Source organism: Tachysurus fulvidraco, chromosome 20, assembly GCF_022655615.1.
Source record: "Tachysurus fulvidraco isolate hzauxx_2018 chromosome 20, HZAU_PFXX_2.0, whole genome shotgun sequence".
Lineage (NCBI taxonomy): Eukaryota > Metazoa > Chordata > Actinopteri > Siluriformes > Bagridae > Tachysurus > Tachysurus fulvidraco.
In genome coordinates this window covers 14,194,634-14,213,157 of record NC_062537.1, presented here as the reverse complement: position 1 = coordinate 14,213,157, position 18,524 = coordinate 14,194,634, and the positions used below count along the sequence as shown (strand labels likewise).

At 37.9% G+C, this 18,524-nt stretch overlaps 1 protein-coding gene across 1 annotated transcript; it reads right to left on the bottom strand.

Annotated features, from left to right (window-relative positions):
* Positions 1–1,851: 1,851 nt before the first annotated feature.
* On the bottom strand, positions 1,852–14,532 carry zgc:114200 (Gamma-secretase subunit Aph-1b-like). The gene is made up of 7 exons (XM_047804561.1): positions 13,958–14,532; positions 12,764–12,934; positions 10,588–10,661; positions 10,246–10,368; positions 9,904–10,031; positions 5,238–5,361; positions 1,852–3,979 (listed from the first exon to the last, which is right to left on the bottom strand). The coding sequence occupies exons 1-7, from the start codon at positions 14,068–14,070 to the stop codon at positions 3,951–3,953; spliced, it is 762 nt and encodes a 253-aa protein (XP_047660517.1). The 5' UTR covers positions 14,071–14,532; the 3' UTR covers positions 1,852–3,950.
* Between the last annotated feature and the right edge of the window lie 3,992 nt (positions 14,533–18,524).

The following is an 18,524-nucleotide window of genomic DNA, read 5'->3' as shown; positions in this document are numbered from 1 at the left end:
CAAGAGAATAGTCGTGTGACCGAAACATGATCAGATCCCTGTGCATATCGCAGCAAGCAAACAGACGGGCGATGAAAAATTAACTTGTTCTTTTGTTCATGGAGGTTTTATGACTTGCAGGTTGAACAAAACGGAGTGCGTATTGGAGGAAATGGTGGCAAAATGAAATGGTGACCTGAAACCTTATACATTCACAGTCCATTAAACACTGAAACACGCCTGGCGAACACGTGGCTGTTTATATTAGCTCTCACACACATTTTCTGACCAATGTTTGTAAAAATAAACATCAATATTAACTCATAGTATCTAAAAGGCATCTGGTACAAACCTTAACCTGCCTGAGTTTGCTGGAATTCACACCTGAATGACTCATGGCAGTCACATGCCTCAAAGAAACACACCTTCGAGGCAAATATTTACAGCTAAAGCAGAAGACTGACCCCATTTGTAAGGGTTAAGCTGCCTTTCAGGTGAACAGCACAGCATATTAACATCACCTTGTGATTCTCCATCATCAGGTATTGAAGCAACAGCAGCATATAACACACGTGGTTAAAAGAAAAAAAATTGTGTGATAATGTATGGTGTCAACACCACACATTTAGAATACTCATCAAATACTATGGCAAAGATGGGAATTTAAGGGAATTTATGCAAATCTGTCAATTTATGCTGTTTTTTAAGCGCGTTTCCTTCTTGGTTACATCGAAATCATTTAAAAATTGATAAAGTGGCACGCAAATGTTCAGTCCAAAAATCAGTCCAAAATCCTGTGAGCACCGGTTATGATTATCACTGCATTTGACTAAAACTTGTAACTGAGAAGTTCTGACCTCCAAGTAAAAAAAAATAAAAAATAAAACAAATCCTCAAGCCTTCAACTAGGAATCTGGAAGATCTCCTCTATACCAAGTATTTCAACATGGCTACTCAAAGCATCCACAGTAAACAAAGTATCAGATCTTTACTTGAGTTATAATGAGTTATACTGCATCTATTAGTATATGACTTAAATCAATCTTCAGACCAAAATATTAGCTGGTTATATTTATAGATTGTTGCATCAAAATACAAATGTGGAGGTCGTCCTACTTTCCACGTCTAAGCTCAGTTCAGTGTAGGATGATAAGAGGAGAGAGAAGGGTATGTTGGGAAGGAGATTGTTCTCTATAAACAAGCCATGCTAAAGGATAACCAGGCCGGTTTGTTGGTGGCGTCTTCCACTGGTCACAAGGTGTCCTGAATTTATCTTGGGGTATTAGAATCCAAATAATAATAATAATAATAATAATAATAAAATGGTTTTACCAATGCCAGCTGTTCTCTGCACTGTTTGTTGACAAATTATTTTTGCAAATCCCAGATTCTGAGAGTCAGACACACCGGCTGGACCTCTGATTGGGGGTATAATCTGCACTCGTGTGCTCTTTCATTCTGGATAAATGGGAGGATTGATAACAGAAAGATGATCCAGACTATTTCTCATTAGATCTGGGGACTCTCACATTTTTATGTATGTTATATTCTCAGGAAAATCTTTACACTGTTATTTATCAATCTTTTTTCTTGATGATTAGTGATGTGGCAGACTTGACCTCACCCTTGTACCTGTAGATTGTATATTTTTAAAAAGTAAAATTTATAAATCTCCCAGGTAAATCTGTCAGTTTACAAAAGATAAGCATACCATTAAAGCACCAAGAAAGCCATAGATCATATAGTTCTTGTATGACCAAGCACAAGTAACATCGCTGCAACGCTACCAGGTTTTCCATGAAAGGTTCAAATGAGGTCATTTATCATGTTAGTCTTAGATAACGGAGTGAAATAAACCACAGAAACACATTCTTCTGCAGAACTTGGTGCATACTGAAGGTGGCTTTTTATTTAGGACAGAAAAATGCCCAGAGAGATGATATGTTCCAGGTAGTTATTAAAATCCAGCCATGCCTCAGAAAGATAAAGCTGCCTTGGACTAATCCAGAACATCAGGTTGCTTGTTCTTAATCACACAGTGAGTCCTGAGACGAAGACTGTACTGTTGTATAATGTGGTACCAGTTAGCCAGGTACAAAATGGCTGTGCAAAAAGAAAACCAGGGAAATCAAATCACTAGCATCCGCTTAGGCCCATAACGTACCTTAATGAATGATTCTACTTTGAAAACAAATGGAAAAAAAAATGACATGGCACAGATTTATATTCTAACCATGACAGATGAATTATGTGTTATCGGTATGCTGGTCTCGAAACTGTTCTTTGAGCGGCGAATCAAAACCAGCAGAAAGTCAAACGGTTTTCATAAAGTCAACAAATAATCTCACAGAGAGCAAAGCAGCATTACGTTGGTTAAATAACCATATGAGCGTTAAAAAAAAAAGCACTTGTTCATCCATGACCGAGTGAACACTTCATGGAAATGAAAACACAATCGTAGAATGTCTCCTGAACTAACACAAGCCAGCACCAGTGTTTGAAGCGGTAAAACCAAACGCTAGAAAGAGCTGCTGTATTGCTTGTTGTCTACAGGAACATGTTTGCACCCAGTTACACAAGAGAAAAGTTTGAGAGATCTTAAAAAATGAAGCCCTCAACATTCTGATAGTAGAGAAAAACCAGGAAGGAAAAACAAGGATGTTGCAGGTGAATTCGCAGCTACATTAAAGATGACTTTGAAAGTGTTCCTGATGTCTACTGATCAGTGATCTCGACGGACTTGTTGATCGAACTCTCGAAGGTGAAGGACATGTAGACAGCTCTCGGAGAATCGATGTGAAAGACACAAATTACAAAGCTAATTCTGCTTAACTAGTATATATACACACAGTAGATGATTCAACATGTTTGTCAGTGGACTGCCTCTGAAGACACACATTTCAAAACATTCACATTGCATATGTTTGCCCCAATGCAGAAGTCATCAGACAGAGGATTTCAGTCCATGTGGCATTTGATAAGAGCAAAAGAATCAGGCTTTCTGCTCAAAGGGCTCACTGAATTAATGACTGCTAAATGTGAAATAAAAATCTGTGAACTGCTGATCCACGGTGGTGTGTGTGGTGTTATTAAGGGGGTGTATTAGCAGCTGAAATGCTTCGGCATTCGCCCAGAACCAGACTGTGTCAGACCAATGGCTTTAGTTTGGCTTTACAGTCTGGGTTCGTCATCATTTCGACAAACCTAGTGGCAGGAATCGTGGCCAGGGTTCTGACTGACATATTAACACTATACAGTCAAATCAAGGCTAAATGTTCTTGAGTTTACTGCAGTACAAATGCTAAAGACATTAATGTGGTATGACTGAAAAAATGTCAGGTTTTTAGGCATATATATATATATATATATATATATATAAAAAACACATCACAACTTCTCTCCCTCGGTCATATTTGAGTCACTTTTCTCAGATTCAGTGTTTACAGTCTGCCTATTGTAGAGAAGTGAACTAACTAGTCTGAAATTTATATGTGGGACAAATCCAGACTGTAAGCAAGACACAGTGTGGCCCCGGGCCCTCACCTCTGACCTTTCTGCACCAAAAAAAAAGTCCTAAGGAAACTGTTAATATTTACATTACACTTTCACCAGAGAAAATAAAAAAAGTAACATCATTTGTGATTTAACAAAAAAACACACACAAAAAAAAAAAACACTGTGTTATATGTAAAATACTATTCTGAAATGTTTGTGATCAAATAAATTCATTAAAAGCATGGATTTGGATGTCTGTAAAGATGTCAAGCTATTTACATTGAGCATGAGCCGAGAGTCCTATAACCTGTAAGGCAGCCCTGTTGGTAGGGGTTCGAGTTTAACCCCAGGGCAATCATCTTAACAGATGGACGCTGCTACTTTTCTTGCTCCGGCTGCTTCTGTTACTTCGAGAAGTGAATGCAGCCTTGCAACAAACTGCCTGCGTCTCGCTGTGTGGTCAGAACTCGGCTGCCTTACGAAGACGCTGCCTCGGTCCTCTTACCTGTGGACAGAGCCATGAGACAGAATGACAGGCTAGATCATTATTACACAGCTCTCACTCTATACCAGCATGTTATATTGCAGGATATATTAAATGAGAAATATATTAAATGTCCACAGAGCGCTGGCTGAACGTCCGATGCACATTTGGCACAGAAAATTGGAAACTGGGCTCGTATTTATAAAGTTCATAGGAATGATCTGAGAAAGCTTGTAATATAGCTTAAAAATTAACTTGGAATCTTATCTTAAAGAGTGAATCAGGACCAATCTCAGGGCAACTCGGAGTAAGGAAAATACAACAACTTATCTTAGAGAGGAGGCGGGGCTTAACCTGTTACTAGGTGTGACACATTCTATTGGAGACTGTAGATATTACTTTTGTGACCGATCATATAAGAGATGTGCTAATATCTGTACGTTATAAATGTAATATATGTAAATGCATTTAGAGATACGCTAACATCTCTGAAACAGAGCCGAAATGCCATCACGAAGGCAAATTAGTTAGGTTCAATGAAAATTTCCACAAAATTCGCTTTTCAATCCCAAAACATGAATGCATGAGATATTACTTCATTACATTTGTAACACACAACATTCATCACAAAAATAATCCCTACACAATATTATCTGTATTGTTATTAAAAACATTTTAAGGCATTTTATTAACTCACTATGATTATTAAATATTGTACACAACACATTTCTTCTCCCTCTTCACTTTCCGGCCATTTTCTCCTCTGCTAAAGAAACAAGCCTCTTAAAAGTCCTTATTCTCTACTCCTAACACTTTTTGACCTTATGTGCTCTTTTAAGGGTTAAGATGCTTTGTGAATAACCTTTAAAGTTAGTCTTCTCTTTCATTTTATGGGGAAACGGCCAAATTTCTTAACATTTCCTTAGAATTACATCACTAGGAGAAACTATTTGCACTAAAAATTTTAAATCGCGTCATGGTTTTTAACAGTTCACCTTTTTTGGTGCGATCACGATGGCTCCTGAGACAAATTTAATTTGGGCATTTAAAGATATGGGCATTTAAACAGTTATAAATTGTCTGACCACAACTTGATCTACTGAGACACTCAGACCAATAAATAATTGTCATTTAAATTAATGAGATTCTCGCCACCGTCTTGTGGCACCTCAATATGTTCCATAAATGTTTCTTGCTCAGTGTGTAGCTCACGAACATAAAAAGTTAAACTAAACTATGATTGAAAATCTGAAAAGAAATGAACGAGTGCAGAACTTACGTGTGCAGAGCTGGGAGAGTTTGTTCAGAGACCCTCCTGAACAGAAGAACGCCCACACAGCCATGCCTGCCATTACAACGTACACAGGAGGAAGACTGCCTTCGTACAGAGGGTTCATGAGAGACTGGGGGCATGAAGGAGTGACAAAAAGAGGGGGAAAATATCCTAGCGTCAACAGACAAATCTAACAATATAAATAACAACGTAAATGTAAATGAGATCCAGTTTCGATACTAATCAATATTCTTTTGGTTACTTCATTAGTAAAAGATTAAGTAAATGGAAGGGATAAATTTGTTGGCATACTTTCACACTAAAACCTGTGTCTTTCTGATCCGATCGGCTGTAATCCCATGATCAGGTGTAATCCCATGATCGGTTGTAATCCCATGATCGGGTGTGATCCCATGATCGGGTGTGATCCCATGATCGGGTGTGATCCCATGATCGGGTGTAATCCCAGTCATCAGCATTTATTCATCAAAACATAATCAAAAGCACAGATATCACATGGGGTGAAAGAGGGACATCCGAAATGTTTTGGGATTCTCTCCTCTCCCTACTATTATACAATATGTACAGACTAAACATCTAAGCATCTGATAGGAGGTGGAACAGAAGAGGTGGTCATGTTAACTAGACTGTGTGAGGAAATAAACACGGCCCGCTGAGGTTTAGACAGAAATCTAGTGGGAGTCAATTACAATTCTTTGGTTTACATGACTGGTGGAGGCCATTCGTCTTCCGTCACTCCAGCTTTATCTTATTTACACGGGAGTCTATTTAAACACTCAAATTAATAAAACGCTCATAATAAAATCATGTTGACGATCATGATGATGTTTTCTGTCAGCAGACATTTATTCAGCATTTATGTAAGGAGACTCCAGTGTCAAAACTTTAACATTGTTAAGTTTTACAGCATTGGAGAGTCTTCACTACCAAGTTTTCTTGGTTACATGACCAGCGTCAGCTAAATAAAAAAGTGAATGTGAATTTATTTGCTGTTATAACTTGAAAATTGTGATAAGGAATGTCCAGGAGATGACATTACTTCGTAACATAAAATGTAAACTATAAAAATGGTTAAAATCAGGTCATTCGATAATGAAATTCTTTATAAAAAAAATTATGTAATTGTTGAAAAATTGCAGTGGAATAAGAGGAATAATAAAATAAAATAAAATAATAATAATAATAATAAAACACTTCAGTATGTGTTGTTAATGCAAATTTTTTTTTTTTTTTTACTTTTTTTTAAGTTTTATTCCTTATTTAATTCACTTTCATCTGTTTTTTCATCTGGGTTTACGTATCGGACGTGCCGAAAGCAGCAGCACTGAAATAAAACTTCAAATTTGAGATCCACTTTCAGTACCCATTAATCATCAATAATGTGGAATAATCACTTTTTCATAAGTAAGTCGAAAGTTCTCACAATTTTTTTTAAAAACCAAACTGAAATAAAGTAGCAAAGCCGGTACAAATAAATTCTACTGACCATTATCTCTACAGTAAGAGAGAAAAACAAGCAGCAGTTAGGAAGTGAGGAAAAACACAAGCAGCTTGACAACCACACAGGATGATTGATGATATCTTCAATCAGTTCAGACTAATCTATGGCGCCTTTTTTTATCAACACATCATATAAACTTCTAATCATCTCTATTTATGTAGCTAAACATATTTCAAGCCATAGGCAAGGCACTTGAGGAAATAAACAAAGAAATCTCGCAAGAATCAGTGGACATCATCTTTCATGAGAATTAGCAAAAAATGTAATCTGTGTTGCTTTAAAGTACTGATTTCAAAATTATTGGCACCCTTATCACTTCTCTTTTCCAACACCTGCCCTGGAGAGAAAAACTGCATTCTGTGATGTATAAAAGGTTGAAGACACTCGATCCTTTGTACAGATCAGTTTAAGCTCTGTTCAATTCTTCGGTTTGTGCATAATGGACTTAGATATTTAGTGCACACCTTTGATGCAGAAACTGAGACTTCCATTAAAAAAATATTGTTTTTCCTTCTTTCTTTAAAAATTCCAATATATTTAGAAGAATGTTTTGTTCATCATCATGTTTAAAGCTCCGTCTCTGACCAAATCTGAACCTCCTGGCAGAGGCATCCGGGTTTTGAGCTGAAATGTTCTGGTAATTCATGAGTCACTAATCTTTAAAAGAGCCCTAACGCATCTTCTAATGACACTTGTCATTTCCAGGACAGGTTTATTTCATTCCAACTTTTTGTAAAGGATGTATTGTCCTATTGTTTAAAATGGAAAATTAAAATTTTTCTGGGTGATGCTTATTAGTCAGTGGTGGCTTAAGTGTTTAAGGCTCTGGGTTATTGATCTGAGGCTCGGGGTTCGAGTCCCAGCACTGCCAAGCTGCCTGTGTTGGGCCCCTGAGCAAGGCCCTTAACCCTCAGTGCTCCGATGGCACTGAATCATGTCTGACCCTGTGCTCTGACCCCAAACTCAGAAGTTGGGACATGTAAAGAAAGACTTGTCACTGTGCTGTGACAAAATAAATACGACTACTTCTTCAACCATATAATTATACACAATTCTGTGGTTCTATGGCTGAAGTCTCTTCTTTGATACCAAATGTATCTTTGATGTCAAACGTGGTTCAAACTAACCGATGTCTGCGAGAGAAGGAGAAATCGCAGTGACCTCATTTAAGACGATTCAGGCACAAAACGATAAATCAAAAAATTCTCTCACACACATTCACTTCTTGAGTCATCTTATTAAATCCTCAAAAGACAACTTCCTGTGCTTATCATTTCGGCAAACATGAAAACAGAAAGGTTAAAGGTTAAGGCTGGACGAAATAACAGTTTTATAAATTTAAGTTTATTAAGTTTCTCCATTGATGATCACACTAATTAGTTGCTGACTGGATGATGAAAACATTTGTCTTTTCCCAGCTTTGTTGCCCACTTGCTGGTAAATACTTTGAATTCAAATATATGCTAATGAACATTTTTACTATATCAATTGTTTTATTGTAATATGGAAATGATTGTTTTGAGCTTATGGTTTTTGATAAAAGTTGCTTTATTAATTTTTCTCACTAAATACTGTAAAATAATGATATATTTTCTAAAATCATCATGTTTTTCTAGAAGCCCCTGGCTTAATGTATTTCATACATAATTTAACAGATATTTAAGATATTTGACACCAATTAAAATAGTAGGCTTACACATCAGTAGAAGTCAGATTATGACATTGTTTGAGACAGAGATTTGCAAAGAATTGATCGTTTCACCTTCATCCTGAGTCCCTTCCATTAATGTCACATACTTAATTTAGGTGTAAGGAAGAAACCTCTAGCTGATGCTATAAAGCGGGCATCACCAAATGGCGGACTTAATATTATCATATTAAGCATCTCCTTATTATAATCTAATATTATAAGATTATATAAGCTCTTTGATATTAATAAAAAGATAAATCTTTCATTCATGTGCAGTTAATCTAGTTTTTTTTTTTTTTTTTTTACAACAGGAGCATCATCAAAAGGCAAGCCAAAACAGATTGTTTCTGTTCCATACTCCAGAGCAGAAGGTGGCAGTAATGCACCTAATTACGCTGGCAGGACAATTAAGATTCAACCTGCTGGCAGGACAGTTACATGTCCATGTCTCTCACTAGGAACGGAAGATGGAAAGGGAGTAAGGACAGGTGGAAAGGAGAGAGGGAAAAGGGAGTTGCTCAAAGCTCTGCACTTTTCTTTTATTCAGTAAATTCTGCCCTGTTCTATTTTACCTGAAATGTTCTTTTGCCCAAGGTTCCTGTGTTATTAATGTAGTTATTGTTTAAAAAGGGGCAGCTCAAAAGTCTTTTGTTTAATTTTTTTCTTTAAGATTAAAAGCACTTTTATTTTATACAAAAGATTCTGAATGTTTTACATTACTTGAAATATAGGCCCTAAGTTCAGGCTGCACAAAGCTGTTTGCACTTTTTATTTATTTTATTCAGAAGAAATTCAGTGTCTGTTGTCTGTTACTTGACATGTAGTAAAGACAACTACAGGATTGTTTTCCATTCAAGTGCCATACAAGTTCAGACTTTGCAAACACTTGAAATTTAACAATAAATTATATAGAAATGTATGTGCGTTATTGATTTTATTAACATGAGGGTACACTATTTTAAGTGACAATATTAGATTCGGACCTTTGCTGGGAGGAAATTTTAGTAACTGGACCTCTTTGAATTTGAATTGAATACCCCTGCTATAAAGCATCAATGTTAGATAAGGGAAGGGCAGTAACTCGAGCTGGCTGTGTGAAAGTTGAGCAGAGTCTCCCCCCAGTGGATACTGAGTTGCTTTGATGCTACTTAAGTCCAAGCACGCTCCATTTCCTGAGTACATTTTACCTGTTAAAGTAACCATCAGTAACTGAACACATACCTGGGGTTTGGCAGCGTGTAAAAAAAATAATGACTGCATATAATGATGTGAGATTTAAAACCGCATCAATCAAATGATTTCGTTCAAATTCTTTTCTCTCTCTGAAAATGAACCACAAACTCCTTTGTGTTTAGACTGAGACATTAATGTGCAGCACACTCAAATCACACAGGAGAGCACATTCACTTGACTAACACAGGACCTGAGCCTGCGTGTCATGTGACCGCTTGGCTGCTTACCAGACTGGAGACCAGCAGATGGAGACACACCACCACGACGATGACCCACCAGCGTTTCTTCTCACAGCCCTCGAAGAACACCACACCCCAGAATGTGTGCAGCAATGTTATGGCCAGAGTCATCAGAGCTGTAAAAAGTCCACGAGTTGTCTTTAATTCCCCTAACTCGCTCTGTCATTATAAATACGCTCACAAATGAGTTATAAAATATGAAGCCGGATATCAGAATTTTATCCTGTTACTTGTATAATCAGCTTTTGTGTTTTATTTGCGGTGAAGCCTACATTCTGGTGATGTGTGGAAAAAAGAAAAAGGAAAAGAGAAACAAATATGTAGACTAACCTGAGGTGATAAAATAGTACTGAGAGTCTCCAAAGAGACCCACAGTACCTGGGCCCAGAGAGTCAGACAAGATGTTGATCATGGAGAAAGCACCGCTTATTATCCCAAAGCCAAGCCCTGCCACTGTACGTGTACACACACACAAACACACCGATTTTTACACATATTTACAGTACAAAATCATACAGTCTAACTGGTGACATGAATAGTTTATCTAAAAGACAAGAAAATAACTGCAGAAGAAATATCATTAGAACCAAAAACTGAACTGTCATAATACAAGATGTGTTTCATTTATCTTTATTTAAACATGAGTATAAGTGTTAAAATAGCATCTCTCACCATAAGCCATTTGTCGGACGGAAATGGGTGGAGAGTCTTCATCGCTAATAGCTGCAAGACCTTCAGTAGCCTTCCTAAAAGGTAGGGGTGTGTGTGTGTGTGTGTGTGTGTGTGTGTGTGTGTGTGTGTGTGTGTGTGTGTGTGTGTGCGCGTGTATGTGTGAGAGAGTGAGTGAGTGAGTGAGTGAGAGAGAGAGAGAGAGAGAAAAAATCAATAATACTCATTCACTACTTAATAATAAAAACATTTACTTCCTTCTCCTCTTTTACTGCCCCTTAAGAAAGATTCCTGCAAGCCCACAGTCAGTCACCCAGGCTTTAAATGTCAGGTTTGTTTGTGTTGGAAGTGTAACTGTGCATTCTTGCTTCTCCTTCTGTTCTGCTTCAATGGTCTGAACTCAAAGAACACAACTTCTTCCTGCCTCCATATTCATAATATATTCTGATACGGAAATCAGACATCACCACAAAGCAGCTTTACAGAAGTAAACGATACACTTTCTATCTATCCCTAATGAACAATTGAAGAAAAAGCTGAAATGAGGAAGAAACCTTGAGAGGAACTAGAATGAAAAGGGAACACACCCTCATCTGGGTGACATCAGTGTGCTTATAAATCATTTCCCTAATAAAACCGAGTGCTACATGGACAGAAAGTGCCCTTTTTCAAACAGGAAATTTGTTCGTGTTAACACTAAGTCTATTTTATTGAAGTAGTCTACAGTAAAAACTGTATACATTTTCAGGTGCTGATTCTGAGCCAATCACCCAGGATGGAACTCTACTTCAATGCCCTGCACTGTACGCATACAGAGACGGTGGATTCATCACTAATGATCTTAAGACACAATTTTATCAAATATTCAGAGATGAAGCAGGTTTTGTTTACTGTTCCTTTAATGCCATGTCAGCATCACTGGCTATTTTCGTGGCAAGATAAAAAAAAAATAAAACTTTTTTTTTTTTTAAAGTGAGACTTAAGTAGTTCTTATAATATCAAAACAAAACCTTACAGCAATTTCAGCTGCATTAAGAACAGCAGTTATACAGAGGAAGCAGGTTGCAGACTGACTGTAAGATTGAGTTACAGCTATAGCTACTGTTACTTCTGTGAAAGACGTTGACTCACACTGGTGGTAAAAAAACAAACTGAAAGCTACATGTGAGGAGATCTTTAGCTAACAGTGCTGCTACTCGCCAAACTAAAATAATGGCACGTCTGATGCTTTAAACAGAATTAAAGCTCTATATGAACCTTTGACTCAGTCATAAAATACTGATGACTGGCGAACCCGTCATCTCGTTTCCCAGTTATTCATTAATGAATCTCCCCGTGACACTTTGCTTCCTCGGCTGGAATGTTGACAGCATGAGAATAATGTAAATGAGTGATGTTTATCTGAGGCCTTATTCCCCACATGACTGCAAAGCTTAGGTTGTACTAGAGCAGAGAACACCACACTCTGGAACAAAAAACTAAAAAACATCATTCTTGCTTGCTTATTTCCTATTCATTATTTTTTTTTTTTGCTTTTGGTATTTTTATTGAAGGAAAGGTGGCATAGTGGCCCGCACATCCAAAGACATGTGCTGTCAGCTGACTGGCGTGTCTAAATTGTCTCTAATGTCTGAATGTGTGTGTGTGTGTGTGTGTGTGTGCGCGCGCGCCCTGAGATGAATTGGTCGGTGTACCAGACTCTAGTCTCCTGGGACAGACTCTAGGCTCCCTGTGTAGGATAAGCAGTATGAAAACTGCATGGATGGATTGACTATAATTACTATTTCATCTCTCTGCTATAGCAATTTTATTTATTTATTGTACCCTGTCATTAGTCTTTTATTTTTTAATCATAATTCATTATCTTTTGTTATTTTTTATTACTTGTGAACTTTTACACTATTTTATCATCATGCAATCATTCAAAAACAGAATGCAACCTTTAACATGGTCATATTTAGGCTACTAATTAGAGGTTTGTTGCTGATTGACTCAAAGCACTGCATCCTGGACTCCAGTAGACTGTGTAGATTCAGACATTTAACACATTTGCCTTCGTCATCAGTCTGCACAGGATTCCCATGGAGTTCCCATGTAATTCTCATGCGATCAGTGTGCGTGATAATGTTAACACCACTCACACTTTACTGAGTGTACACTGAAGAGAAAGAGCTCTTACCTGAGCAATCTGTAGTAGGCAAATCGGAAAACTTCCTGAATGAGGACTGAGAACACGACCCCGAATATCAGCAGACCCTTCTGTACTTTGGCATCATCTGCATTGCTAGCTTTCACAGCAATGAACCAAACCAGAGAAGATAACAGGAGAGACAGGAGCCAGAAGAAAGCACTGAAAGGCACACGCACAAACACGTCTTTATTTATCTCTAGAAATGACAGAATGAGTGTTAAACATGTGCAAAGTCAATGACTCAGGTTAGAGTGGGCGAATTAATAGTTTAGGAAGAAATCAGAGTTTATCTATGACCCTAAGGTTAAGGCTAATAAGAAATCATAGGAAAAGCACTTTAATGTCATATGATAGTATGACGATAGCTTTGTACATGTATCATGATTTTTTTAAAAGGAAATTATGAATTCTTATATTTTTTTCATCTTGTTACACAATATACACATCTGGAATGGGATGTTCAACCCACACACATATGGGTGTAACGGCCAAGTGTCTTTTCTGTTCTTGCCTTTTTAGTGCGTGTTTCAAGATCTGCAGTAGCGTATTTGTAGTATGTGTCATTAATATCAACAGAAATAGCTGAGACATATTACTTTTATTGAGTTAGAGTACATTGAATGAAAATGGAGTTTGGACTAGTGGTCGGTTCTTGATCAAATTTCAGTAGAAATGGAGAAACTTTTGTAACGGCTAGTTAATATCTGACTGAAGGCATATAAACAATATGCAAAACTCTATACTAACAAAGCCATAAACCTTAAACCTCATTCAGTTTATTGCTTGCTATCTATCTGAAGAGAAAAAGCACTGCTGAACCAAGCCCTTACATGTTGGGTTTTATAGCTGTACTGCTGTGGTGTGGAAGCCTAGTGGTTAAAGTGTTGGGCTGCTAATCAGAAGGTTATGAGTTCGAATCCCACGCCCACCAAGCCTCCACTGTGGAGCCCCTGAGCAAGGCCCTTAACCCTGAACTGCTCAGCTGTATAAAAGATCATGTAAGTCACGCTGAATAATATGCTAAATGCTGTAAATGTAAATATAAACATGCCTCAGGTTTTAAAACAAAGATTCATTACTGATTTGTTCCAACGTGTCTGTGATCATCAGCTCAGCCACCTGAGGATCTAACTGGAGCCCAGACAGCTTCAGTGTTTGTGTTAGTTACAGCTTTATACTCACCCTGCGATCAGGATGATGACTCGCAGTGGATCTCTGGCGATGGTGAAAATAAAGAGAGAGAACGCAGGACCAAAGGCTGTAAACGCACAGCCGAAAAACACCGCTACGGTCATTCTGACCAACTAACTAACTTCTAGCTAGGGAGTTAGCTTAGCACTACGGGTTAGCTTAGCACTACGGGTAGAGACGTGAGAGGGTTTTTTTTTAAACACCTAAAAGTTGTTCGACAGATGATGAGAGCGAAGCTTCACTTAAACAGAAATAAAACACACATTAAAGAAAATTGCCATTTCGTTTAATTTCAACCGGTTGCTAGGAGACGCACCAAGGCTACACGAACAGCGATGCTAACGAACTTAGCAGCAAAGCTAAGACTAGTAGGTAGTGTTTTAGTTTGAGTTAACGTCACCAAAGACGGTTTTATATCCGCTTTTTCTTGTGTGCCATCTTCAAACCCTTGAATTTCCCTATTTTTTCCCTCGTAGCAAAGCACGCGACTTCCTGAGGCTTTTGTTTGTCAGATTAATTGCTTTGTACTTCCGGGTTTTCCACGCCAGCAGCACTGGGCCTCGTTTCATTCACACTAACATCTCACTAGCACTAGTAGTGTGCACTTCTCACTAGCACTAGTAGTGTTCAATCCCATTGTTAACAAAATGGGATTGTAACACCCACCGTTTGGAGTCTATACTAATAACGAATAAGGTCTTTATCTAACATCCAGTTGATAAAATAAATAATAATATAGACAAAATACGTCACTGTGTTTTATATGTATTTCAATATGTTCTTATCAGAAAAATCTGGGATGTTAAAAAACAAATACTTAAAAAAAAACAAATATGCAAAATAAGTATGCATACTTGTCACTCTCTCACTTGTCACTCTCTCACACTTCATTTTCTACCGCTTTATCCGAACTACCTCGGGTCACGGGGAGCCTGTGCCTCAGGCGTCATCGGGCATCGAGGCAGGATACACCCTGGACGGAGTGCCAACCCATCGCAGGGCACACACACACACTCTCATTCACTCACACACTCACACACTATGGACAATTTTTCCAGAGATGCCAATTAACCTACCATGCATGTCTTTGGACCGGGGGAGGAAACCGGAGTACCCGGAGGAAACCCCCGAGGCACGGGGAGAACATGCAAACTCCGCACACACAAGGCGGAGGCGGGAATCGAACCTCGACCCTGGAGGTGTGAGGCGAATGTTTTGCATACTTATTTTTTTAGCTATCACATCAGGGATGTGTGAGCTTAATTTGGTGACAGTATAGTGTATTAGGAGTTAAGTTATTGACTGTTTTTATTATTCGCTTTTCGGGTTTTGCACTTTGCAAACGGTCCCTTGGTATCTGTCTCTGTCATTCGCACTATGCATACTTGTTTTGCGTACTTATTTTTAAGTATGCATACTTGTTTTTTAAGTATGCATACTTCTTTTATTGTTTAGTATGCATGTAAGTAATAAAGGGTTTGTTGTTTTAATTGACATTCTCTACTTTCTCTTCTTAACTGTGAGTTTAAAGCTCTGTATTCATGCTGACCATTAATGATTATCATACACAGTCAACAATAAGACATAAATCATGTTTTTTAAGGTTTATGATCATTATTAAGAAGTGCTTTTGGGGTGGTGATAAACTGCACCAGTTTTGATGATCTTATGTCTGATGGGTTTAATAGTCTTTAAATTCATTACATTTATATATGAGGTACAAGGTTGCCAGATCTGCTTGAACAATGGCACAGGTCAATAAAAAGTCAATATAAACACCTCACATTAGAAATATCCTTCTTTGTTGTGCAGAATTTGTGCACAAAAATTAAACCTCAAAGCAACTTTTGGGGAACTTATAATTCATGTGTTACAGGAATGTTTGATGTTAGATTGTTGTTACAAAAAATAAAAATTGATGTTAGGTATGGTGAAGATTCCCTGTCATATGACCATAGAAGAACGTTATGTTTTAACGTTCCCAATATGTTTCGAGAAGAGTACTGATTTTAATACGATAGACAGTTTCAAGAAGATTATGAAAAGGTTCCCAAAATATAAGCTAAGCAAATATAAGCAAATCTTAATGTTAGGGAAATGTTCTGTGTTCTGTGTCAACCAAACTTTGTCGATGACCCCACACACCCCTCACACACACTCTTCACCCTCCTGCCGTCTGGAAAAAGGTACCGAAGCATTCGGGCCCTCACGACCAGACTGCGTAACAGTTTCTTCCCACAAGCCATCAGACTTCTCAATAACCGAACTGTACTATACTGAGCACAACATACACACACATCATCTGTATGGACTGCACAGACCCTCACAAAACACACACACTGTTTTGCACACTTTTCTGCTGTTTTTGCACATATTGGACAATATCTCAGTCATCTGCTGTTTTTTGCACAACTCCATATATAATCCAAAGGACCTGCTGCTAAGAACCTGCGGCTGTTCATTCTTTTACTGCACAAAATATTGTTTGAACATTCAGTATTTACACCGGTCGGTCGGCGCTGTTTCTGTTACTGTTTATTGTCTTTTGTGTATTGCATTTTTTGTACTTTTTGTATTGTCTTGTAACTTAATGTCTGCACTGTTTTTTGTCCTGCACTGTTTTTTGTCCTGCACTGTCTTTTGTCCTGCACTGTCTTGCTTGTCTTGTCCTGCACTGTTTGCACCAGGTTGCACAGTTGCACTTTATGTGGCTAAGACTACTTACATGTCCTTAGCCCTGTCTTTGTTTTATGTAGCACCTTGATCCTGGAGAAACGTTGTCTCATTTCACTGTGTACTGCAACAGCTATATATGGTTGAAATGACAATAAAAAGCTTCTTGACTTGACTTGACTTGACTTTTACATCAATGCAGACAAAACCAGTTTAATGACTACTAAATCCACCAGGATGTTATTAGCTGTGTGTTCAATACTCTACACACAACAGTTTACACAGTATGTAACACACAGGTTACACAGGAAACCAAGCTTCTACTAACATTCAATTAAAGTGAAATGTAGACCTGTGATATATTAAATTTAGAAATCTTTAGTATTCATAACTACAGTATTGCACTGTTTATTCATTTAATACAAACAGTTTCAGTGGACAGCACAGCCGGGGCTCCTCATAATCTTCTCTGAAGCCTCTTAGACAGCTCTGATAGGCCTCCAGTCAAATACACATTCTGTGGGATTCTAAGGCATTAAAGATTAATATTCATTGGACAACAGGCTTTTATTACATGATATTGAACAGGAGTTTAGTCATGCAGGGTACACACATAAAAACATATCTCAGTGTTTATAGAACCCTTTTCGGGTCCCTTGGGATCTTTCAGTCGTCCGCAGTATGCATACTTACTTTTTTATGCATGTAAGTAATAAAGGGGTTGTTTTAATTGACAGTCTCTGCTTTCACTATGTTTTATATGTATTTCAGCAATATGTTCTTTTCAGAAAAATCTGGGATGTTAAAGGTGGGGTGTGCGTTGTTTGAGAAATGTTTCAGAAAACTGAGTTGAGCCGGCAAACAAAACAAAAACAAAACTAACGTGTATCCAATGAGCAGAAAGAGGTGTGTCTTGTCAATATGGGTGGAGAGAGTGTTCAGTGCGCATGTGTGACATTTGCCGAAAGCGATTGAAATATTGACATGGAGGATAAAAACAAAGAAAGAACGCGAAGAAAGGCTTACGATAAGGCAAGAAGTAGGACCCGTGTTAATATAGGATCAGCTTTCCAGCGCTGGAGAGAACTGAAGGAGCAGGAAGTTCAATTCAATTCAAGTTTATTTGTATAGCGCTTTTTACAATTGACATTGTCTCAAAGCAGCTTTACAGAACATAAAGATAGAACAAAGGGTTATTATAAGAAAAATATAAAGTTTAATATTAGATAGATTTAGTTCACAATGTGTATGTATATATCCCCAGTGAGCAAGTCTGAGGTGACTCAGGCAGCAGTGGCAAGGAAAAACTTCCTTAGATGGTAAGGAAAAAACCTTGAGAGGAACCAGGCTAAAGGGAAACCTCATCCTCACATGGGTGACACTGGAGGGTGTGATTATAAATATACAATCTAACAAATGTATAGATGCAAAAGATCACATGGAGTTCACATCTTTTTAGTATAGCAGAATTTAAGTGTAGCTGGTAGATCTCTGGAAGCCTCAGGGTTCGCTGGGTCGGCCTCATCTCAGTGGTCCAAAAACTTCACCAGTTTGGCCACATGTTCACAGATTCGAGTTTCCAGAGTCAATACCTCCTGAGCTAAACACTGTTACTACACAAATAACACCTCTTTTTTATCGTAGTAATGTAGAGAGGCAGCTACAACCCAATTTTCCTCAAAATCAGCTTTCCTCTGCGATGGACAAAATACACAAGTCTCTATGTGCGGATGACTGAGAGACAAATTCCAAGGGACCATCTGCAAAGTGCAAAACCCGAAAAGTGAATACTACAAAAACACTTATTTGGGGGAAATGTGTTTTACTTTTGGGGGAATTATTTTCACATTACACATAAGAATTTCATTTTCCTGCTCACCAGGTT

What these genes read in the sequence shown, in the direction of transcription:
- zgc:114200 (XM_047804561.1), bottom strand. Translation starts at nt 14,070, where the DNA reads ATGACCGTAGCGGTGTTTTTCGGCTGTGCGTTTACAGCCTTTGGTCCT. An exon ending in CGTCCGACAAATGGCTTATG is followed by an intron (nt 10,369 to 10,587) that starts GTGAGAGATGCT and finishes GTACACGTACAG; the next exon opens with TGGCAGGGCTTGGCTTTGGG. An exon ending in GTACTATTTTATCACCTCAG is followed by an intron (nt 10,032 to 10,245) that starts GTTAGTCTACAT and finishes GACTTTTTACAG; the next exon opens with CTCTGATGACTCTGGCCATA.